The following is a 25363-nucleotide window of genomic DNA, read 5'->3' on the forward strand; positions in this document are numbered from 1 at the left end:
GAATCCCCTCTGGATTCTGCCACTCCACGCCAGGGATGCAGCCAACAGCAGAGAGGACCCAGGCCCGGCTACACAACCTCATCCAGGAGCCGCCCAGGCCAACACCACCTTTTGACAAGGACACCTGGGTGATGACACGCTGGTTGTGTTCTGTGCCACACTGGACACACTTGAGGGGTCCCGGTGGGGTCTTGGGCTGTCTCATCCTCAAATACACCAGGTCATAGCTGATATTCCCTGGCAGCTATAGTGGCAGTCCCCTTCGTGAGCACGAAACCCAAACTCCTTCCTGTGGGTATGAGTGCACCCGCTCACATCACGTCACACGCCTCCCCTTGCAGCTGAGAGCCGTCAGACCACTGCAGGGCTTGCCTTTCACAAGAGCCTTATTTCAGGCTGGGTCAGGGGAAGGAGAGATTGAACAGCAGCCATCTCATTCAACTGAGTTCCTCAAAAATGAGCTAAATCAAACCAGGTTGTGATGGTTTGGGGAAGTGGGGCGATTTTGTTTGCTTTTCTATTTCTTAAAAAAAAAACAAACTTCCAGTGAACTTTTTTTTAGCTGCTGATTTTAAATGTTAATGAAGACACACGAATTCATCCCTGACACAAGAGTTACCCAGAGGTTTGAAACAAATTCTCCATGCTGAACTGGCAGGGCAACCAGGGTTTCAGGAAGAGCTGTTTTGTTGCAAGTTCTTTATAGCAACAGCCTCCCCCCCCCCCACCCCGCCCCCACCGTGGTCACGATTATGTATCAATTTATGTATCAATGCCAGTTGTCCAGGTGAATGGGACTTTGTTGTTTAATCGCTCCTGATGGATCCTCCCGCTTTCCTTCCCAAGAAGACATGGTCCCCCAGGCCCCGCTGAAAGGGGCTCAGTGTGAGCCTGCTGCCCAGAACAGCAAGGACGAGACACACAGGCCAGAGTCCTGAGGGATCACTGTGAGCTGGGCACCCACAGCCAAGGGCAGAATCCAAACAGCTCCCCATGGGGCTCGTGAGCGTGGGGGGTGAGTTAGAATGTCCGCAAATACTTAAAAAGTGCCAGCACTTCATTTGGTAAAAGACAGTTGCAACTAGAAGCTTACAATAGTTCCTGATCAATCTCAGCACTGCATGGAATACCTGCATCGTATTAGATATCAGGATGGAGGATGAAACAGTGAGGGGTCCCAGGTGAGCCTGGGACTAGGGCTCATTTCGCAGAGCAAGCTCGGGTGAAGGATGCAGAGACGGTCTTCTGTCTTAATGTAGTGTGGGTCAGGGGGGAAAACTGTGCCCCTGCCAGAGGCTGTGGGAAACAGATCAGCCCTTCTTATTAGTCTTGGCTCCTTCATCCATCCCTTAGGAGTGCTTCACTTCATAGTAACTGGGTACCTGTGACTCTTCCCGGAGACTGAGGGCTCTGCATCCAATTCAGTACTGTGGTCTGGCCCTCACCTCATGGGATTCAGTTTCAGAGCCTCATCTCTACTCACTGGACTTTCCAGAGACCTGGCTGGCCACTGATGGCCCGGAAGGAAGTGGGCAGAGGCAGCTTGGATTGGCCCGCCCATCCCCACACCTACAAATCCCACTTTCCAACTGACATCACAAACTCAACCCTCCACCGCAGAAGGAGCGAGTCGCAGGAGGGCCGGAAGTTGAGATGATGACCTAGTGCAATTTCCAAGCCTATTTCTCAGGTTTCTGGTGCCGCCAGGAGCCCGTGGGGAGGCGCTGCAGAAAAAAGTCACAAAGGTTCATAATGTTGCACGTTGCATTCCTTGGGTGTAGCCGAAGACATGGAAGGTCTCTAAACACCATGGTCATTCCAGCTTTTCCCTGCCCTCTCCCGGCAGTGAGCCTGGCACAGGGCTGACTGTAGAACATGTGATTCACGGAAGCAGAGAGAAACACCATCCTTCTCACACCACACACGCAGGTATTGGATGGGGAGGAACCACTTCTAGAGGTAAAATCGATGGGTGGCCCATCTGTGTTGTCACAGCCACCTCTTCATACACAGAGGTTGAATTTTTTTTTCCTAAATACAAGGGTTCGCTTCCACGAGAGGCAACTGAGAGGCCCTGAGAAGTGACTTCACGTCCACTCCAAAGCCATTTCAGCCACCAGAGTCCCAAGGTTCTAAGAATCAAGAAGTCTCAATGGGAGGGGTGATTCCCAGGCATCGCCCTGGGGAAAAAGCAGCACTGACATTATCTTAGAAATATTTCTTCTGTCTAGTGTGATAACAACTCACTCAGATGCTAAAAAGTATTAAAATATACTTCACCTTTCCCCCTAACTCTATTTATATATAAATCCCTGAGAAGGTACCTGTCAAGTTGAAATTCACTATTTACAGTTAATAAACATCAGGAGTGCAAAGCAGACACCGGATCCTCCTTGTTCTGTGCAGCAGGGCGGTGCTCTCATCTGTCAGGTGAAACTGAAAGTTTGCTCAGTCGTGTTTGACTGTTTGCGACTCCATGGACTATGCAATCCATGGAATTCTCCAGGCCAGAATACTGGAGTGGGTAGCCTTTCCCTTCTCCAGGGGCATCGTCCCAACCCAGGGATCGAACCCAGGCCTCCCTCATTGTGGGCAGATTCTTTACCAGCTGAGCCACCAGGGAAGCCCCAACTGTCAGGAGAGCAAGCTAAATCTCCCTCCCTAAATGAAAAGAAGGTGGTGGGTGGGGTGGAATTCTGCACAGAAGCAGCAGGTGAAATCTGCTGTCCATTCACTCTTGAGTGTCTGGAGGGCACGACACGGTAAGTCATCAGGGACACTGTTGATCTCTCATGACTCCACAGTTTTCTGCTCTTTTTAGACCTCTGAGTAGTGGCGCCAGGGATGATCAAGGCATTTTAGCTAAATCTGGAGCAGAAGATAGGCAGAAAACAAAAAGAAAAAAGAAAAAGGAGGCAAAAGGGCCAGCAGGGAACTTACGTGGTGACAGAGCTGAGGGGGACACTGCCCGTCGGTGCCCCTATCCCTGACCGACACTGGAGGAGAAGGAGGGGTGAGCCCTTGGGGAGGAAAGTGCAGCCAACCATTCAAAGCAACCAAAACATATCAACACAAAACATAATCTCAATGTAGGGTGTAGACTGGCCCATCAGGGAAACAAAGACGTGTTTCTTTCCACCTCGGGGACCAGCGCTCATCTCATCCAAGGGCACTTGGCCAAGCCCAACTCTTAGGCTCAAGGGTGACCTACAGCCAACCACATCAGTGATGCTCAAAGCAGGTCCAGACCTCTGGGCCGTTCTTCCTGGGCCCTTCTGGAACAAGGGAAGAATTCACTAAAATCTGACTTTGAAAGATGGATTATCATCACATCTGCCTCCCATTAGCCTGGGTGCAGCCTGATGGTCTGTTAATTGAGGTTTTTGGAGAGATGAGTGTAAGATGCTCAGTGTCTGATAGTGGGGGGCGGGGGGAAAAGGAGGGCGAGCCAGTGCCACGCTGCCCACATCATGAGATGGATGGGCACTCGTCACCACGTGGCCAGGGAGCACGATTTCAATCCAGAGACAGAATAAACAGCTTCCCATTGGTCTGTAATGTTTTAAATCTATGGCTTATATGCAGGATAATATTTAAATAAAGTGCTGTTGGTAGTGCATATGTGAGAGAGACTCTGCAACCCAGAGAGCCAGAGATTCTTTAGTATTTCTCAGCTTTTTGGAGATAAAAGTATGGACAGAAAACTCCCACGGAGCGCTCAGGGCCTGGGGCAAACCACACCCGTGCACCGCCAAAGTTCCCGAATCTTGGCAAGTCTACAAAGCCTGCATGAGGATAAACTGAACACCAGGGGCTTTCATCAAAGGAAAAATAAAATTCCACACCAGGTATCTGTCAGAATTGAGTCGGGAGGAGGAAGCAACCCAGCTCACTCCAGGAGAATTTGCCAAAAACATGTTTGCTTAACATTCAGCTCTAATCCCTATTTCTCAAAAAATGTATGGCCCACCCGTGTCAGTAGTTTTGCAGAACTCTATACATCTAGCATTTCTTTTTACATCTTAAGGATATTTTAATTCAATTGTCTAAGAGCACATAACTTAATTTTGTATTTCTAGTAATAATTTATTAGCGTTGCCCCCATCTTCTTAAACACTTTTTTTCTATTTTTGAGTATGTTCAAGACTTCATATGCAGATTATCTAAAACCCCTTGCTTAAAATGAGCTTAGTTCTAGCAATAAATACACACTCTTCTATGCAGTCTCATACTTTGACAATTGGGTTTTCTCCATTTTTACCACTGGATGGAAAAGAGAGCTTCAGAAATTAAAGGAAATGTGACTCCCCTGTCTTACTTGAGTATTTTGCGGTAAAGCAAATGCCTTTATCCAATAGAAATCTTCAACATCACTTAATCCAATTAAGGACGTATGGTGCTTTAGAGCACCCCCAAGGAGATGGAAAGGCAAAGCCCCCCCAATAAAAAAAAGCAAAAGGGGGTCGACAGGAGGAGAATGCCACAGATTCTATGTGAAATCATAGAGATAGCACAAATAATTACTGCTAGAAACAGTATTTTGAACAAAGGGTCTTCAGACAAATGCATTAAGACCGTCGTAATTATTTACAAAGAGCCCTATCACTGGTCAAGTGCTCTAAGTCTGATCATAACTGAAAAATACAGAACTATACAGAAAATGTCCTTTGGATAAACTGGTCTTAAATTTTTCTGCACTGAGGTTCCAAGGGGGGCTTCTCGGGTGGCTCAATGGTCGAGTTTTAGGTAGAATGCCCACTACGAGTACTGATTGCTGGGGGAACTGGTTTCAGGCGATTCGATTAGGGCTTGGCCCACTTCACTCCTGGGTGCGGCCTGAACAAACAGGAACGTTTTCTGTGCGCCCTGGGAGGTGCTGTGCGTAAAATGCAGGGGCGCACACTTCCAGGGAGGACCACACCCAGCGTCCCCGCCGCCTCCCCCGGGGCTCCGGCCAGCTTCGTATGCCCGGCTGGCGGGCTCTGCGTCCTGCCTCGCCCCCGCGCGCCGGACACACCCGCCCTCACGTCCTTTTCCTCCAGGACGACGTCCGCTTTTCCTTCTGCGCCGCGGCCAGCCGCTGCTTCTCCGCCTCCTCCGCCTTCCGCTTCTCCTCCTTGGCCTCCTTGTACCGCCACTTGGGCAGCTGCAGGTGGCTGCTGTCCTTGGTGCTGCCCCGGGCCGCCCGCTCGGGCTGGAAGGTGGGAGCGGGCGCCTTGCTGACGCGCACCTTGGGGATGGTCACGCCGGGCCGCACGCTGCTCCGCCGCAACAGCTGCAGGGGCAGGAGGCTGGCCCTCCGGGGGGCGACTGGCGGCTGCGAAGACGCGAGGCCGGCTCTGGGGGCCTCCTCTTTGGAGACCCCCACGGCCTGGGAGGTCTGGGATTGCGGCTCGGGGCCCTCCCCCTTGTCCCTCTCCTGGGCTTGCGTGTCCTGGTCCCCGCGCGACGCCAGGATTTCCTGCACTGCCAGCCGCCTTTTGCCCACACAGGGAGGGCTCTCAGGGCACACGGTCTGGCAGACGATGGCCACGGCGGGGCTGTAGAGGCTCGTGGTCATCTTGACCATGTGGTCCAGGGCTCCCCCGTCCTCCATGCCTTGGCGCGAGCGGGAGGTCAGCGTGGACCGCACAAAATCCGTGAGCTTCTGCAAGCAGCTCTTGGAGCCTGTGGGCTTCTGACCTGCTTCCAGGGCCAGTGGCAGCTCTGGCTTGTACTTTACCCCAAACTGCTCCGGGCAGGGTCGCTCTAGTAGCCTCTGGATGACCCGAACCGCTTCAAACCGTCCAGTGTAGGTAGCCCACTCCTGGGAGGACATACCCCTGCGGGAGTCCCTGGCGTGGACATCCGCCCCTGAAAACCAGAAAGAGAAAATAGGAATGGGTGGGTGCAAGCAGACCTTTTCCCTTCCACAGGCAGAAAACAAAAGACAACAGGAGACAGAGATAGCTGACTCTACCTTGGAGCTGGGCCACCTGGGCGAACCCACACCTGAGTGTCACCTCTGGCATTTACTATTATAACACAACCCACCTTTAAGTGCCCGACTTCATGGTTTGTGCTGTGCTTAGTCACTCAGTCGTGTCTGACCCTGTGACTCCATGGACCATAGCCTGCCAGCCTCCTCTGTCCATGGGATCCTCCAGGCAAGAATACTGGAGTGGGTTGTCATTCCCTTCTTCAGGGGATCTTCCCAAGCCAGGGATCAAACCTGGGTCTTCTGCCTTGGCATGTGGATTCTCTACCACTAGCACCATTTGAAAAGCCCCTCTTTCCTATAAAGAAAACCGCTTAAACTCAGCACCTAAATTGTGGATTTTTTTTAATATAGAAATGAGACTTCATGGCTTTCTGGCAATGGAGAGACAGGTGGTTTGTAACACCTGGCGGATGCTACTAGAATGTTCTAAAAATACTACCAGTAACTGTCACTGGCAAAGCATTTGCTGTCTTATTTATCTATCAACTCTCCTTTTCCTCCAAGATCTCACTCTCGGAGGTTATGATTCTTATTTTTGCAGGAAGTGTGTGTTTGTTCACTTTTCGTGCTTCAGGTTAGCTGGTCACGGGTCTGTCATCTTTACCAGACTGTGGGCTTCCAGGACAGAGGCACATCTTAGTTGTTTTTGCTTCCTGAACACATATCATTCTGATTGGTGGGAGGCATGATTTTAATAAACGTCTGTTACAATGGATGGCAGTCATGGTTGCTGAGGGCACTGCCTGAAGCCTCGAAGCTGATAAGAGAGAAGTGTCCAGACCTGGGTCCTGACCCTCAACAGTCCGCACTTCCCCCCACCCTGCAGGGAGGCCTCTTCCTCTGTGAACTTTCTGTGTCGACACGGCCCAGGTCCTCAGGGCTTTAATCCCACAGTAATCTAAGTGCACTGTGAAAGTGTTTTGTACATGCAATCAGCATCCACAATCATTTGACTTTAGGTCAAAGAGATTAGCACCCAAAATGTGGGTGAACCTCCTCCAACTAGCTGAAGACCTTAGAACAAAAGCTGACGTTTTCAGGAGAAGAAAGAATCCAGCCTCAAGATCGCAGCATCCACTCCTGCCCAAGTCTCCAGGATCCTGGCATGTCCTACAGATTCCAGGCTTACCAATGCCAATTTCCGTAAAATTGTTGTTGCTGTTCAGTTGCTCAGTCGTGTCCAACACTTTGCAACTCTATGGACTGCAGCACGCCAGGCTTCCCTATCCTTCACTGTCTCCTGAAGTTTGCCCAAACGCATGTCCATTGAGTCAGTGATGCCATCCAACCATCTCATCCTCTGTCGTCCCCTTCTCCACCCGCCTTCAATCTTTCCCAGCATCAGGGTCTTTTCCAATGAGTTGGCTCTTCACATTAGGTGGCCTAAGGATTCAAGCTTCAGCTTCAGCATCAGTCCTTCCAATGAATATTGAGGGTTGATTTCTTTTAGGATTGATGGGTTTGATCTCCTTGTAGTCCAAGGGGCTCTCAAGAGTCTTCTCTAGAACCACAGTTTCAAAGCATCAATTCTTCAGTGCTCGGCCTTCTTTATGGTCCAACTCTCACATCCATACATGACTACTGGAAAAAAACCTCCCTAAAATAATTCTATTACTATATATCTCCCACCTGTTCTGTCTTTCTGGAGAAATCTGCCTCCTACATCTTCACAGTCTCCCTTACACAAGTCACTTCGTTCACAAATCTCCCCATACCACCCACTGCCCCTCCTGATACTGCAAAGTTAATCTTCAATTCAACTTGATGAAATGTTTGTAAGTTTCAGTAAAAGAGAAATTAATAAGGAATTGCTGTTCAGTTAAGCTTGGTCCAATCTCAGCTGCATATACAGTTAAAAATCATTCAGGATTTCAAGTCCCCTTAGTCATATTTCCACTGGCAAAACAATGTGGGGAAATAGGGCAGTTATCTAGCCTGCATGCTCTGTAGGGACCAGGCTTGGAAGAGGCTTCTGCATGTATGTCCCACATAGACTGGAGTGTCCGACACTCGAAGGCTGGTGAATAAGCACTGAAAAGAGGAGTAGGGGTCTCAGTGGCTTCCTTGCCCTGCAGCCGCCATGGCCCATGGCCCAGGCAGACCCAGCTCACCTGAGTTCGCCCAGTAACACTCTTAATTCTGTGACACATGAAAGAATCACCATATTAGAAGAGTGATAATTATTTGAAACTGGAAATCAGGATGGAACTCATTAGCTAGAGTACAATTTATAAACTGACTCAAATGAAAAGGGGGCAGTAAAAATGTCATTGCAAAAAATAGATGACACATTAAGCCTTAATTAATTGCATGTCACTTGAAAAGGAGCAAACTGCAAAATTAAAATCTTAATGAACACTGCCTGAAAGAGACATTTTTCAAATGCTAATGGAAAACTAAAGGAACAGCTGTCAAAAGTTGAGTGTGCCTCTTCCTCTCCAAAATCATCTTGGAAAATACAAACACTTGAAAGAACAAAGGCCATTCTGACTGTAGTGCCGTGCAAGAGTCTAGTCCTGCTACAAACAAGGGATTCACTTCCTTAAGAAATCACTGTGATTCAGGGTAATATTAAAGGCCTGGACACAGTCATTAAATCATGACAGACAAGTACTGATGATTAGCATTTTATGCACATACCTCTCAGAGAGTATGGAGCAGCTCTGAAAGGCCAGTGTACCAGTCTCCTGACCAGGAGACTCTTGGTATTCTCACCCCCACCTCCCTGTTGGTTCAACCAGGGCTTCAGCAGTGTAGACAAGAGCTGAGCTCCTGACAGTTAGTTCATTTGCTACCAAGTTGGGTGCTGTGAGTTGTCTATACAGGATCCTCTGTTTTGTTCAAGGCAGCAACTACTCAGTTCTAGGCAGTCCCTCATCACTGGTCTAACCCTGAGTTTCAAAACCTCAGAACTATTTGAACTGTGGTGTTTGAGAAGACTGAGAGTCCCTTGGACAGTAAGGATATCAAACCAGTCCTTCCTAAAGGAAATCAGTCCTGAATATTCATTCAAAGGACTGATGCTGGAGCTGAAACTCCAATCCTTTGGCCACCTGATGCAAAAAGCCAACTCATTGGAAAAGACCCTGATGCTGGGAAAGACTGAAGGCAGGAGATGAAGGGGATGACATGATGAGATGGTTGGATGACATCACTGACTCAACGGACATGAGTCTGAGCAATCTCTGGGAGATGGTGAAGGACAGGGAAGCCTGGCATGCTGCAGTCCATGGGGTCACAAAGAGTCGGACATGACTGAGCAACTGAACAGCAACAACACTGACATCTGGGCCAGATGACTGTATGTGGTGGAGGCTCTCCTGTGCATTGCAGGACTTTAAACAGCACCCCTGGTCTCTGCCCACTAGATGCCACTAGCACTCCACCAGCTGTGACAGCCAAAGATGTCCCCCAAGGAACCACACACATCTCCACCCCACTGAGGATCATAGTTCTAACCTCTATGACCTGCAATCTTGTTTTCCATTTTCCCAGCCTCCCTTACAACTGGTCAGGGAGCCCCAAAGAGAAGGCCATTGCATCCCTCATCAAAGGGACCCTTGGGACTTCCCTGGTGGTCCAGTGGTTAAGAATCCGCCTGCCAATGCAGGAGTCACACAGGTTCAATCCCCGGTCGGGGAACTACACCCCGGGCACCGAGACTACTGAGGGCTTGCTCTAGAGCTACGACTACTGACGCCCACGTGCTCCAGAGTCCACACTCCACAACAGGAGAAGCCACAGCGATGAGAAGCCTGCGCACCTCAACTAGAGGGTAGCCCCCGCTTGCTACAACTAGAGCGAGCCCACACACAGCAACAAAGACCCAGTACAGCCATAAATGAACAAATTGATTAAGTTTAGAAAAAGGGGTCACGTTATCAGTGATGCTGCTTCCTGTCCGAGACACGGATCTGAGGCTGGAGCTCCAGTGAGCATCCGAACTCTTCATGAGGTGACCAGTCAACACACTGGAAGGTGGAGGGGGGGGGGGTGGAGGGGTGGAGGGTGTGGGGGCAGTGCTGAGTCAAGAACAGCATAGAGGAAGAAACCTGGATCTGTATGTTCTCAGGGAGTCAGGGCCGGCTCTGTTGGGTGACTTCTAGTGAGGTGAGACAAATAGATGCTTGCTTTATTTAATCAACTGTCAAGTCGGGATTTCTGTTACTGGAAGAGGCAAACCTCCTAAAAGGGACTGCTGCTGCTGCTGCTAAGTTGCTTCAGTCGTGTCTAACTCTGTGCGACCCCATAGACAGCAGCCCACCAGGCTCCCCCGTCCCTGGGATTCTCCAGGCAAGAATACTGGAGTGGGTTGCCATTTCCTTCTCCAATGCATGAAAGTGAAAAGTGAAAGTGAAGTCGTTCAGCCGTGACCAACTCTTAGCGGCCCCATGGACTGCAGCCTACCAGGCTCCTCCATCCATGGGATTTTCCAGGCAAGAGTACTGGGGTGGGGTGCCATTGCCTTCTCCCCTAAAAGGGACTAAAGGAAGACAATCTACCTTCTGTTGCTCATTCTCAGGACCCTTTCCCCCGAGAGTCAAGGCCAGGTCCATGGGACCAGTAGGAGGCAGGCAGAGCCCAGGATGCATCACTTCCTTTCCTATGTCTCTGTAAGCCCCCAACCCCACGTGATGTGCTAAGACACTTCAGTCATGTCTGACTGTGTAACCCCATGGACTGTAGACTCTGTGCAACCCCATGGACTGTTGACAGGTTCCTCTCTCCATAGGATTCTCCAGGCAAGAATACAAGAGAGGGTTGCATACCCTCCTTCAAAGGATCTTCCCCACCCAGGGTTTGAACCTGGGTCTCCTGCACTGCAGGCGTATTCTTTACCATCTGAGCCACCCCAGGAAGCCTATCCCTGAGCAACCTACCCTTCAAATGAAGGCCCCACTCCAGTTCTACCCACACCCACAAGAGGCCTTTCTGCTCATGTTAGACAGGAGTGGGTCCCTGCTCCATCCTGGATGGGGGGGGGGGGGTCATCTTTCCCTCCCCACCTAGACACAGGTGATTACAACACACCCAGAGAGCTTCCCCTTTTGTGGTCAAGGACCGCTAAGTTTCCAGCCTTATCAGAACAAAACAAGATAAAACCACCTGCCCAGGCCGGCGCAGGCGCACCGAGATCTAAAAGGTGACTCATAGTAACCCTGGGTTTATTATGCCCAATTGTAGTAAGTTAGCATTGCTGTTTGCCCTCCCCCCGCCCCCCAACCCCTGGGGTTTCACTTGGGTGCTTGTGACTAAGCGCCTGCGGGCAAGGAGGAAGTTACACAACCTACAGCTGTCAATCAACCTGTCGTCAAATTACGCAGAAAAGGCGGGATTTTCCACCCTGCAAAAGCAATGCTACCCCGTTGTCCTGGGGCGGCGTCTGGTTTCGCTTCTTTTCTCAGGCGCGCAGGTTTGCTTTGCTCAGTGAAACTCTTGCTCCTTAAAACTGATCCGTGTCTCTTAATTGAATTCTTTCTCATCAAGAGGACAAGAACTGAGGGAATCACTGTTTTCTGGCGGTGACGGTCACACAAGATCAGTGGGGACCAGCCCTTACTGGCCTTGTCCTGGGCCACCTCCAGCCTGTATCTTGGGCACTTGGGGTGTAATCAATATGATATATTCAATATGATATGATATTCTATGTGATATTCAATATGATATGCTGTTCAATATGAATATCATATATTCAATATATAATCAATATATCATCTTGGGGTATAATCAATATGATATACTCAATATGATATGGTATTCAATATGATATTAAATATGAATAGGATATATTCAACATATTAATCAATATGATATCTTGGGGTATAGTCAATATGATAAACCAGGAGGCAGGGTCATCAGGAAGAGCCCTTAAAGGCAGGGATCCCACCCCATCCCCAGGCACTTCAGTCTGAGAGATCTCAGCAGTGCTGATTCCCACGTGCCCACCTGGTAACTCACATGGCTTGGTTTTTCAGTCTTCCCAGTCTGGCTTCCTTATCCCTGACTGGCTTTCTGGGGTGATTTTCTCGAACAAATACTTGCCCCTGGTCTCACTTTCTAGAACAAGTACTTCTGTGTCCTTGTCTCACAGCTGGCTTTCATGGGTGCCCAAGCTGAGACTGTGCCCTTGGTGATATAAAATCCCTGATTTTTTGCCCTTCCTCTTCTTAATAACTTGAAACTATTCCAACTTAATTATGGGAAATCCATGTTTTCCTCTACAAGAAGAAAGAAACCTCTCTGGGGACATCGTATCCTTTGGCTTTCCGGAAACACACAGTCAGGGCTTGCCTACAACAAGGATGAGGATATGATCAGTAGCGGTAATGCCTCTGCTCTCTGCTCATTAGATGAGCCTCCTCCACCTTCCTTTCTGTCTGTTTTGTTCCCCACAATCACAGGGAAACTAGAGGCTTTTGTTTGGTTGTGTTTGCTCCCCAAATGCCACAGCAATGACACACGTCAGGTATGAAAGCCAGCTCTCTTAAGCAAGTCTGGAACCAACCTCCGCCGGGTTCTGCTTCTCTTCAGAGATAATCACATCCTCTGTACGGTTCTCGGAGCCACTTATTAAACACACCCATCACTGTGGGGCATTAATATTCCACTGAATTAACAAGGTTCTGCAGTCAGCACCACCCAGCTCCAACCCCGCTGTGATATCAGCAGAGCTGACAGTTCTCCTTAGGAAGCCCAAAACGAAAGAGCCAACAGATCAGCTTTTTAGAACCTAGTTATATTTTTATTAAAAGCCTAAGTTTTGGTAATTCTGACATTACCTTGTTCTGCCTGACAAGGTAAGATAAGAGCTCATAGGCACTCATAGATTATGAACTATTAGAAAATCTAAACAGTTTAGGGGTGGCATTCAATTCAATGATTCATTATTTCTAAAAGGAAATAGTTCTTATTAAATATAATGAAATTCAACCCAGATTCAGAAAGACACTCAGGTTCAGAAGAATATTGCACTCGAAAAAATGAGAATGAGATACACAATTTTATCCTAACCATTATTATGTAGTAATGCAAAAATGCCTTTTGCTTTTAAAATGATCACAGGATGACCTGATTCTGTACTTTGCTCTTAGCTGTACATAAACATCAATCCAAAAGCAATACTCAGATTTTAGGATCTTTACAGGCTTTAGTTTTTCTTAATAAATTCAAATGGAAATAAGAAGACTTTAAAATACTGATGCCAATTATTTAAATATCTCAACAAGTATCCTTTTTGCTATGTATCAAATTCAGAAAAGACATTCAATCACATATTGTTTTCTCTTCTAAAACAGACACACACACATCTACTGTAAGAGAAAAATGTAACCCACTTTCCTGGGGAAAAGTAGAAGCTAACTTAGTGGCAACAGCAGAAAATGAAAATATTCTAAAGTTAAACAACAAAAGCCTTAGAGGGCAGTCAAAAGCTTCCTGAAGAAGGTGTCAGATTCTCTCTTCACTTTCCCCATCGTTTCCCATTTACATCACATCAGTGGCTTTCAACAACAGTCGACTTTCCCAATAGGGGACGTTTGGCAACGTCCAGAGGTATTTTTGGTTGTCCAAACCAAGAGGTGCTACAGTCACCTAGCGAGCAGAGGCCAGGGGTGCTGCTGAACAGCCTGCAATTCACAGGACAGCCCACCCTGAAGAGTCACCCGGCCCCAGTGTCGACAGGACCAGGATTGAGAAGTAAGAAAGTGAAGTATCTCATCATAAGCATATTTTCAAAGGGAAAAGTATACCATAGTTTTTCATTTAACAAATCATATTAAACACACAAAGTCACTAATAACCGACTTCCCTGGTGTTACAGTGGAGGGGAATCTGCCTGCCAAGGCATGGGACACGAGCTCGATCCCTGGTCGGGGAAGATCCCACATACTGGAGCAACTAAGTCCTCGTACCACAACTACTGAGCCTGTGCTCTGGAGCCCGAGAGCTACAGCCACCGAAGCCCGTGTGCCCTGGAACCCGTGCTCCACAGGAGAGAAGCAACCCTCAAACTGCAAGGAAAAGTAGCCCCCACTCGCCACAAAGAAAGCCCATGCGCCGCAACAAAGACCCAGCACAGCCAAAAATAAATAAGTAAATTAATTAAAAAAATAATAAAATCCGTAATAACAATAATGATAACCAAACCTTCCCTGGTGGCTCAGATGGTAAAGAATCCACCTGTAACACAAGAGACCCTGGTTCAATCCCTGAGTCAGGAAGATGCCCGAGAAGGGAATGGCAACCCACTCCAGTATTCTTGCCTGGAGAATCCCATGGACAGAGGAGCCTGGGATGCAATGCGTGGGATCACAAAGAGTAGGGCACGACTGAGCAACTAACAGTTTCACACTTTTTTACTTTTTCAACCATTACCGACAGCTTCCTCCATTCCAGGCAACCGTCCGTGTCATGTGTGAACTCAGTCAGTCCCCATCACGACGCTCTGCAGTAACTACTGACGTCCACTGAATATTACAGAAGAAACAGGCCTAGGGCAGGAGGTGACTGGCTTTGGCTGTAGAGAGGCTGAACGGAGGAGCTGGAATTTGACACCAGGATCCAGCTGGTTTTATGCGTCTTTCTGCTCTGACCACGTTCAGTCCAGGGATGCAGGCCTAGAGTTTTGTACTCATGAGGGATTATTCTAGACTGATGGGGTTGTGATCACGCAGATGGGAACAGGAAAGGGAAAGTATATGAAACCTAATGCCAAATTTGTTAACCAAATAACAGAGGAAAAGGGGGAAACACATTAGCATTGAATACACTGTCTTAAGCAGACCCATCTCTCCTGATATCTGAAAAATGGTTCTGAGATCCTGTAACTGCCTGAAACCTGCACCAGACCCAGGAAAAAAGACAGACAGGAAATCCCATGCAAGGTCTACAGTGATTAGCAGGCAATTGATCTAAGAGCAAGAGGGTTTGTAATTCAAATGAATTCACATGGGGAAAATTCCTGGATCGACAGGGTAAGTTTTTGGTGGTAAAAGTAAATAGCTACACTCAATTATAAGATCCAGAAGTAGTAAAAGCAGATGAAGGACCCCCCAAACACAAAAGCATCATAATCACCATTTAATTAGGAGGAACCATCCCTCCCCAACGTCCCCGATAAACTTCGTGGAAACTGATTGTTGTTGTTTCATTGCGAAGTCGTGTCTGATTCTTTGCGACCCCATGGACAGAGAAGCCCGTCAGGCCCCTCTGTCCCTGGGATTTTCTAGGCAAGAATACTAGAGTGGGTTGCCACTTCCTCCTCCAGGGGATCTTCCCGACCCAACGATTAAATTCAAGTCTCCTGCACTGGCAGGCAGATTCTTTCCTGCTGAATCACTAGGGAAGCCCACTGCTCTTTAAAAAAAAAAAAAAAAATGAAACTGTCATTGAGTCAAAAGCACCATCAATGAAATTAGTTTCAATTAAGATCTTTTTTAGTTACAAAAAAGTTTTTCATCTTTGAAGCCTGTCTTTGCTTACAGAATTTATTTTTCTTACAGCATCTCCTAAAACACTCCAGTTAAGTAAAGCAGGAGAAAAAATAAAAAACAATCCAAAGTCAGTTGGGAATCCTCTAACTCCAATCTAATCACAAGGCAAGGGTCTTCCCAAGTGTCGCTAGTGGTAAAGAATCTACTTGCCAGGGCTGGAGATATAAGAGATGTGGGTTCAATCCCTGGGTTGGAAGATCCCCTGGAGGAGGAAATGGCAACCCACTCCAGTATTCTTGCCTGGAGAATCCCATGGACAGAGGAGCCTGGAGGGCTACCATCCATAGAGTGGCAAAGAGTCGGACATAACTGAGTGACTTCACACGTGCACACACAAGGTACTGAGATGGGAGGGCACGCCTTCTCTCTAGGAGCTCGTAGGGTCCAGCGAGATCAGCTGAAGCCAGTGCCAAGAACAAAACCAAAATAAATTAAGATGATGAAATCAAGTAACAGCGACAACAGCGTCTCCCACTGACTGAGATGTGAAGATGCTGCTCTCTCTGTGCCTGACCCTGGGTGCGGGCTTCATGAACATTTCTCACTTAATTGTCAGAATAACTCAAGGAGGCTGTGGTCTACTGATGGGCACTGATTCTCTTTTAGCATGAGGAGGAAAAGATCTTCGCTCTTCACTTCAACAGACGGGATCTTTCTAGTTGTGGTATGTGAACTCTTAGATGTGGCATGTGGGATCTAGCTTCCTGACCCGGGATCGAACCCTGGCCCCCTGCATCGGGAGTGTGGAGTCTTAGCCAGTGGACCAGCAAGAAGTCCCAACACATATTTTTTAAGGAGCACACTCAGCATTGCCTGGGGCCCTGAGACCACAGAAGAAAGGTGGGGACGTACCTGCTAGCATCAGGGCTCGGATGCACTCCGTCCGGCCCTGCATGGCTGCTTTCATCAGGGCCGTGAACCCGAATGCGTTCCTCCTTTCAAGGTCAAGACCAGGGAAATAGTTCAACAAGTAGTTGGTGATGGTGACGTGCCCTGCAAAGAGAAATGCACACGTGGATGGACCACCCTCCACAAAGAGCGGGCATCCCAGAAGGGCTTCCTACACACAGAGCGAAATGGGGCAGCGTCCACCTGCAGGGCTGGACCACCTTTGGGAGGGTGGGCAGCGTGTGTGTTTGCCTCCTAAGCCACAGGAAAAAATTCTCAGGAGTCCAGGATACGAGGCGATGGAGGACCCTGCCTGGGCCACAGCGCTGCTGCCTCTGGTTCACATGAGTTCCCTTTTGCCAACCTGCTTGAAGGCCAGCTGTCCAGGCAACCTGTTAAGGAGTGGACATGGGGAGCAGGGAGGCTGCGGGGGCACACCTGAGCTGGTCGCATGTGGATTCTGTCAGCTCCCAGCAGGAGAGGGCAACGCAGAACAGAAAAGGAAGCTAGGAGCCATTTCCCAGAATTCCAGAGCCTCAGAGAGGAGACAGTCTGCATCTCATCACCATAGCAACAGGATGTGTTAGTGCATACTGCCACCCTGGCATGGCTCAGAAGGTCCTTTCTCTCTCTCTCTCTCTCTCTTACACACACACACCCACAGAGAACACAGGGAGTGTTGCTACCCAGACCCTCATCCATTAACCCAAGCAGGTAAGAATATTCATATCAGAATATAAATTTCTCCACTTCATCGCCCTGTACTTCAAAAAAAAGGGCCGGATTTTCTGCTCATTCTCAGAGGATTCTCAAAAAGCCTGCACACTCTTAGGTAGCGGTGAATAAGGAGAACATCATGTGAGAAGCTGTGTTCCCAGGATGCTCCTGGTTCACCCCGAGAAAGATCCTCAGACAACACACAAAGAGGCTCTGGGGTCAAATGCCCGAGCTGTCCGAAGCTGCTGTCCGACACCTGGGATGGGTAATGAGGCTGTCCTGTGCACTGTAGGATGGTCAACCGCCTCCCTGAACTCTGCCCACTAGACATCGTAGCTACCACACCTCCGTCCCTCCCAGGCATGACAACCGCAAGTGTCTCTGGACCTCACCAAGTATCGCTGCGGGCAAAATCAGCCCTGTTGAGAACCACTGTCCTAGAAGCTCAGATGTCACCATTTCAGGACCAAGGTGGAGGACAGCCTCCCTTTCTGCTCCCCTTCGCCCTGACCCTGGCACCCCCAGCCCCTCTTGCTTGCCATCTGCATCCTGGCCCTAATGATGGCTAACACACCTCGGGAGTGCGGGCAGTCTGCACGAGGGCCTGGGTACCAGTCTCCATCCTTTTTTGAGGGGGAAGCTGCTCTGGGTCTTGGTTCCTGCATGAGGGCTTTATCTAGTTGCCGTGAGCGGGGACTACTCTCTAGTCGCAGTGTTGGGCTTCTCATTGCAGTGGCTTCCAGGCTCCAGGGCTCAGGAGTTGCAGGGCACAGGCTGAGCTGCCCCTCGGCATGTGGGATCTTCCCGGAGCGGAGAGGAACCCACGGCCCCTGCACTGGCAGGCAGATTCCTCACCACCGGACCATGAGGGAAGTCCCCAGTCTCCATCCTTCTACCCTGAGGATTCAGCTCTGAAAGCCCCTCATCCCCACCCGTGCAGGTCCCTCGGAACCCCCCTCACTGTCAGGGCTGCAGGTGTAGGGCCAGGTGGACACTGAACTGTACTTTCTGCTGTTAACTGGGCACCACCAGCTCCTCGCAGGGAGGCTTCTGCACCTCGAAGAGGCCAGGAAACCTGAGGCTCCTTCCTTGACTGGTACCAGGAAGGGCACTGCGTGAGACTGGGGCTATGGCAGAGGAGGTAAGACCTCCCCGGAAGACGGCAGGCACGAGCCACAAGGTGCTTCCTAAGAATCACATACACACACGCGTGTGCACACACACACACACACACATGCCCTGCAGGCTGGGAGGCCGAGCGAACAGAGGCCCCCAGCACAGCGGCAGGCAGAAGCCTCCTCTCCTGCCGCAGTGGCATCGCCTGGGCTCCACCCTGGCCCTGCCAATACGTGCACACCCCTCAGTAACTAACTCCTCCCACGTGGGAGCCCTGTCCTCCCTGTCGTCGCACCCCGATCAAGACAGATGTACAGGTGGGACTGGGTTTCCTTCCTCGAAAGGCACCAGACGCTGCAGGCTGCTGGCCGAGCGATAGTACCTCCTTCTCATCAGCCTCCGGGTTAAAAACGAACAAGCAGCAAAAACCAGGGTGTGGACTCTAACAGAAGCAGTGTGGTCTGCTCCCCGTGGCAGACTTCAGCCCGCCTCCTGACCTCATTGCCAGCATGAAAAGGTGAAACTTCGCTGACTTTCTGAGATGAGCACTGACTAACACGGTCCTGTCACAGGGTTAACAAGCCAGAAACAAATGAGCGGGACCTTTCCGCTCTGTGACTCACAGATTCCAACCAGAGGCTGACACTTTTTGACTCTCTGCTGTTTACAGAACCCACGCCACCCCAGCCATTCCCCGCCCCCGCCGACCCAGGAAGGATGCTGGCTGTCAGATCCCCAAAGCAGCTTAACTGGGGCAAACTGTCAGGGCGGGGGCAGAGGGAGGGGGTCTTTTGATCTCAGTTGCATTTGTGGGCCAGCTAAGCGCTCTGCAGCACCTGTCAGTTAGATTTAGCCAGGGTCGTAGTGAAACAAATTGCAATTTGTTTACAGCCATTTTTTCTAAAAAACATGAAGGAGTGTGTCGGACGCATTTTCAGCAGGATGTCCTTTGCACTGACATGCTAAACGCTCTGAACAGGCAGGGAGAAGGAACACCTAGGATCCACAAAGCAAACGGTCCATTATATAGATCTGTCCTGTGTGTTATGTAGAGATCGGAAAAACCAACACGCAGCCCATGCGTTCTGACAACTCGGACTCAAGCTGTCATGACCCGTGAAATCACTCCCAGGTCCCGCTGGCTTCCTCAGGATGACAGAACAGTACCTCTTATCGCACAGACAACCTCACTCAGCTGAAACAGAAGATGGACCTGATGCTGCTAAGAATGAATAAATGTTAACCTTCTTTAAGATGACAATTAACCAAAAGGAGCTTTCTCCTTGAGTAAGAAAGATAGACAGATGATAAGTAGGTAGATAGATGATAGGTAAGTAGATACAGGGACAGATGATAGATAGGTAAGCAATAGATAGATGATAGATGGATAGACAGGGAAGACAGACAGACTGATAGGTAGGTACATATATTGATGAATGGATCATAGATAGATGGATAGATGGTAGGTAACTAAATAGAACCCGGCAAGGAGATCCGACCAGTCCATCCTAAAGGAAATCAGTCCTGAATATTCATTGGAAGGACTTATGCTAAAGCTGAAGCTCCAATACTTTGGCCACCTAATGCGAAGAACCGACTCCTTGGGAAAGACTCTGATGCTGGGAAAGATTGAAGGTAGGAGGAGAAGGCGATGACAGAGGATGAGATGGTGGGATGGCATCACCAACTTGATGGACATGAGTTTGAGCAAGCTCTGGGAGTTGGCGATGGACAAGGAGGCCTGGCGTGCTGCAGTCCATGGGGTCACAAAGAGTCAGACATGACTGAGTGACTGAACTGAACTTCCTTATAAAACAGAATGTGTCTTACATTAAAATCTAGTTTGAGCCTAGTCACCATGGACCATATGGAATAGGATTTGGTCCCTGAAGTCCTCAGAGTGGACTTTGACCACACACGGCTCAAAAACACCCCCTCCCATGGACCCTGTGAGCCTTACCCTGCCTAAAAGCAGGGCATAAGTGACCCAGGGAGTAAGTTAATTCTTGATGACTCAGCTTCAGTGGGGTGACTAAGTAGCCATGTGGACAGAGAACTGAGTACTTAAGAGAGCTGGGTCTGAGAACACCCAAGTTCAAGCTTCGAGCCTGCCACTTAAAATCCGGGTGACCTTGGAAAGGTCAGTCAATGTCACTGAATCTGTTTCTACAACTGGAAAACGGAGATAATATCAACTTCACGATGGTGAAAATGACGAGAGACAAGGTATGTATAAAAAGTGCCTAATAGACAAATCTCTGGGCAGAAAAACTCCAAATAACTTATACACGTGCTCCAGTCCCAAGGAGGTGACACAGTAGAACCCACTCCTTCACTCGTGGGCTGTGCACAGACTCCACTCCGAAGAGTAAACTATGAAGATGGTTGGGGGGGTAGTAATCTTCCAAGAGAGATGTCTGGCCAACACGACCTCAGCCTGGTGATCGGGGTCAACAGTCGTGTCCAGAGGTGGATGGACAAAGATTCTCTGCTGATCAAACTTCAGTCAGGCTCCTGAACCTTCTCCCAGGTGCATCTGTGCTCTTCCTTGCAAAATCTCACTTTAGCAAGAACCCAGCTAGTAAGTCAATTGAACTCTGGTTAACTCACCCCTGCTCCACTCTAGTATCTGATCTGTTCTTCATCCCCCACCACCCCGCAGGGGATATCCAATCACCCCGGCCCATCTTCATCAAGAATCTTGCTAGGGTGGTTTAGCCAGAATCCCTCTGATGTTCCTTCCGCCTTAGTAATTTTCCATCCACAGACCCCTCCCCTGCCATTCTGCTCCGTGGCTATAAATTCCCACTTGCCCATTGCAATGGTGCTCACGCCTGTCTGATGATTCTGAACAAAGTCAGCCTGACCGTCTATAACTAGTGTCATTGAACACTTTAAAAAAAAACAAAACCCTTCATGGGACATCATGAGACTAGCACTGTGGTGCTCCTTTGAAAAACCCACAACTCCACTCTAATCATGAAAAAAACAACAGACACACACAAATTGAGGGACCCGCCCGCTACAGACTACTACCACCCAGTGTTCTTGCCTCGGAAATCCCATGGACAGAGGAACCTGGCAGGCTACAGTCTGCAGGGTCGCAGAGTCAGGCATGACTGAAGTGACTCAGCACACACACTGCAGACTACTAGACAAGCACTCCCCAGACTGTCAAGGTCACGAAATCTGAGGAACTGTCACACCAAGAGGAACCTGAGGGGACACGACAACGAAACATCACGTGGGACCCTAGCCGGGATCTTGGAACAGAAAAAGTACCTTGGTGGAAAAACGAGGAAGTCTGAATTTTAAGAGATGGACTTAAGTTAATAATAAAGATGCATCGATACGGGTTTATTTTGTTCGATAATAAAATTTGTGTCATAATAGTGTAAGATTCTACCACAGGGGTAACCAGGTGTGGGGTGTTCTGAATTCTCTGCACAATCTTTGCAGCTTTTCTGTAAGTCTGAACTATTCTAATATCAAAAGTTTGTCTTATGAAAGGGGAATCTAGGCAAGGGCCACTCAATAGACTGCAAGGTAGGGACAGTGATTCTCATCCGGCTGCTAGGTGCGGATCCTATCCACGCCATACACAAGCCTCACCAGTGGAGGGGGAGGGGGGCTCATGGGTGGGCGTGCAATGGACAGAGAAGACGTGGTTGGACCCTCAGCAGGACAGGAGGGTAGAGAGGAGATGCTGACTCAGAAGGAAGTGAATGGACACGTCTCGGTAATTGTTGGGCTGAGCCAAACAACAGAAAAGCCAAAGGTGACTCCTGGAGACACCCCAGCCCCAGGGTTCTGACTCTACTTTGGATATTGCTGCTGTTGTTGATTAGTTGGCCAGTGGTGTTTTCCCTGAGGGTACACGAGGGTGGAAAAGTCCATGGTGGCCAAGTCTGACTTCCTATCTGTCTATGTTGCGGAAGAAAAGCAAAGCTCCCTTTGGATCATTGCCATGGTTTCAAAGAGAAAAGGTTAATATCTATACATTCTTAGAAGCATCATGTCCACCCTTGATTTCCATTGAGTGACGATACCCCAAGCCCCAAGTGGGGAATTTTAAACTTTCCCACTCTCTTTTATTTTTTTCTAAATTATTTATTGTTTGGCTTTACTGGGCCTGCTGCCACCTGGGCTTTTCTCTATTGCGGTGAGCTGGGGCTGCTCACTAGTTGCAGTGAGTGGGCTTCTCTTTGAGGCAGCTTTTCTTGTCGCGGAGTGCAGGCTCCAGGGGCGAGGGCTTCAGTGGCTGTGGCGGGGCTGTGATTCCCTGGCTCCAGGGCACAGGCTCAATAGTTTGTGGTGTGCAGGTTTAGTTGCTCCACCGCATGCGGGATCTTCCCCGACCAGGGATCAAACCCGTGTCTCCTGCATTGGCAGGCGGATTCTTTACCCCTGAGCCATCAGGAAAGCCCTAAACTTTCCCACTGTTACAGGAAACCCCTCTGCACCTCCTACTTCACAGAGGGAACTGAAACCACAGAAGGGAACTCCCTCTACTTTCCCCCCATCACCCCCAAACTTCCCCACATCCCTCCTAGAAAAGAGGGGAGGGTTCTTCTCCTATTGAAATGCCAATCTCTCCTCCCCATCCAGTGCTTTAAAGACATTCCCCATCCACTGCTGGAGAATACATTCACGCTACAAATTACTTCCTCTTTCTCTTCAACCTCTCCCACCTTGCAAATTCATTCCCACCAGACTGTATTATGGCTTAAATTTTCACCTTTTGCCATGTGGCTTCAACATTCTTCAGTTAAGAACACTGGGACTTCCCTGGTGGCCCACTGGTTAAGAATCTGCCTGCCAATGCAGCGGACACGGGTTCCATCCTTGGTCCTGGAAGATCCCCCACGCCGCGGGGCAAGTATGCCCGTGCGTCACAACTACTGAGGCCGTCACACCCTAGAGCCCATGCCTCACAAGAGAAGCCGCCACCATGAGAAGCCCTCGCACCACCAGCAGACAAAGCCTGAGCATAGAGGTTAACACCCAGTGCAGGCAAAGAAAACAGGGTTGGCCCACTTGACATCTGTGGAAGCTCGAAACACACACGCTGGCAGGACTATCTGCCTAAGGAGAACGTGCCCAAGATGACGTGATGGTTCCAGGAAGAGGATGAGAAATCCAGGCAGACGGGTGTGGCTCACTCACAGACACGTGAGCCAAGGCCGTCTAGATCAGCCGGCTCCCAGCCCATCCACAGACGCATCAACTATAAACACGGTAAACTAGGGCTGGAGACTGTTATGCAGCAATAAGCTGGTACACATGCTCAAGGATCTCCTGGCTTAAAATACACGACTGTCTTAGTCCATTCAAGCTGCTGTAACAAACTGCCATTGACTGAATGGCTTAAACAAGAAATATTTATTTTTTCACAGTGCTGGAGGCTGGGAAGTTCAAGGTCAAAGTGCCAGCAGATTCTCTCTGGTGAGAATCCACTTCCGAGCCCACTCCCCGATTCATAGATAGTTGTCCTATTGTGTTCTCACATGGCAGAAGGGGTAAGGAAGCTCTCTGGGGTCTCTTTTATGGAGCACTAATTCTATTCATGAATGATCCCCTCCTCATGACCTAATTATCTCCCTAAAGCCCCATCTCGTATTACCATCCCATGGAGATTAGGATTCAACATATGAATTTGGAGGGGGACATAAACATCCAGTCCATTGCAATGATCAACAATAATCCCTGTGGCCCTGTCTTTGCACTCCAGTCATCTGCCAATCATATGACATCTTTTTAGTCTGAATTCCAGTCACCTGCTCTCACTATTGCTACTTACACCCCCACCAATCCTCCTGAAACCATCTTCCTTCATTCCCCGATGACTGTCTTGTACCAAAAATCTGACAGTTATGAGTCAGTTCCCACCTTACTAGACATTTCCATAGCCATTAACCACGTGTCTGCTCCATCCAACACTTTCTGCAAATGTCCTGATAGCTCACCCTTCTGATTTTCTTCCTAGCTCTCTGGCCACCCCTCAATTTTCTTTGTGAATTCTTCTGTTCTCTGCTTTCTGAAATGCCACTGTTACTCGGATGCATGACTAAGCCTTCTTCTCATCTCATATACCCTCCCTCGGTGATCCTATCCACCCTCACGGATCAAGTCATCATCCTAAAACTTCCAGATCACTTATCTCTAGCTAATCTATTTTCCTGAGTTTCTTACCTAAGTATATATCTACTGGATATTTCATCTTGGGCGTTCCACCAACAAATCAAATTCAACATATAAAATTCAAAACATGTTTCTTCCAAACCTGCTCCTCCCATCCACATTCTTTGTCAATGATGAATATCAGCAATCACCCACCAAAGTGCCCAAGCCAGAAGTCTGGGCTTTCTCTTCAGCCCTCCCCTATCCCATCAACATCCAAGTATGGAGGAATTCTGCCAAAGCCACCTCTTAAACATCTTACAAGCCTGTCCGTGTTTCCCCATCCCCACTTCTAACCTGGATGGCAGCCACCACCATATCCTTCCTGGGGTCCACTCCTCTCCTAACTAAACTTGTCCCATTTATGCTCCATTTTCTACACTATCAGCAAGAAACTCTTCCAATCGACACAACTACTACTTAAACCCTCTCATGCTTTCTACTCTTTAGATAAATTCTTGACTCTTTAACCAGCTAGCTTCTTTCTATCTAGCCCTGCTCTCTGAAGGGTAGCAGAATACACCACCCAAAACATGCAACTGTGGCATAAGAATTATTTTGAGCCAAAGACAACAGAGAAGCAGATACAAGAAAAGCTCCCTGTCCTCCCCCATGTGCCTAAAAGCAGGACATACATTTTCTTATTTTATTCTTTTATTTTCCCAGGTTTTATTGATATAATTAACATCTAGCACTGTGCTGAATTAAGGAGTACAGCATAATGATTTGACTTCCATATATTGTGAAATATTACCACAGTAAGTATAGCTAACATCCATCATTTCATTCACATACCCAAAAAGGGGTACAATTTTTCTTCTTTGTAATGAGACATTAAAAAACTGCTTTCCTCTGTCCTGTATTTCTCCATAAATATATGGAGATGGCATATATTTCCATCTTCTGTCTTTAAGGAAGATACATATAAGCCAGAGTTCTGAGCCACCAGCTTGAGTTACTCATCTTTAGTTGGGTGTCCCCCACTTACACA

At 48.7% G+C, this 25363-nt stretch overlaps 1 protein-coding gene across 2 annotated transcripts in view; it reads right to left on the reverse strand.

Moving 5' to 3' along the window:
* Positions 1–526: 526 nt before the first annotated feature.
* The window catches only part of ANKRD33B (ankyrin repeat domain 33B), a 99203-nt gene continuing 74366 nt past the window's right edge, over positions 527–25363 (reverse strand). The window contains exons 3-4 of one of the 2 annotated variants that reach the window (XM_070357714.1): positions 16324–16464; positions 527–5853 (exon numbers count right to left, since the gene is read on the reverse strand). In XM_070357714.1, the coding sequence (XP_070213815.1) occupies positions 5024–5853; positions 16324–16464 (971 nt within the window). In that variant the 3' untranslated portion in view covers positions 527–5023. The remainder of the gene's footprint in view (positions 5854–16323; positions 16465–25363) is intronic. The other variant, XM_070357715.1, reaches the window with a different exon arrangement.

The sequence above is a fragment of the Bos mutus genome, chromosome 20 (genome assembly GCF_027580195.1).
Source record: "Bos mutus isolate GX-2022 chromosome 20, NWIPB_WYAK_1.1, whole genome shotgun sequence".
Lineage (NCBI taxonomy): Eukaryota > Metazoa > Chordata > Mammalia > Artiodactyla > Bovidae > Bos > Bos mutus.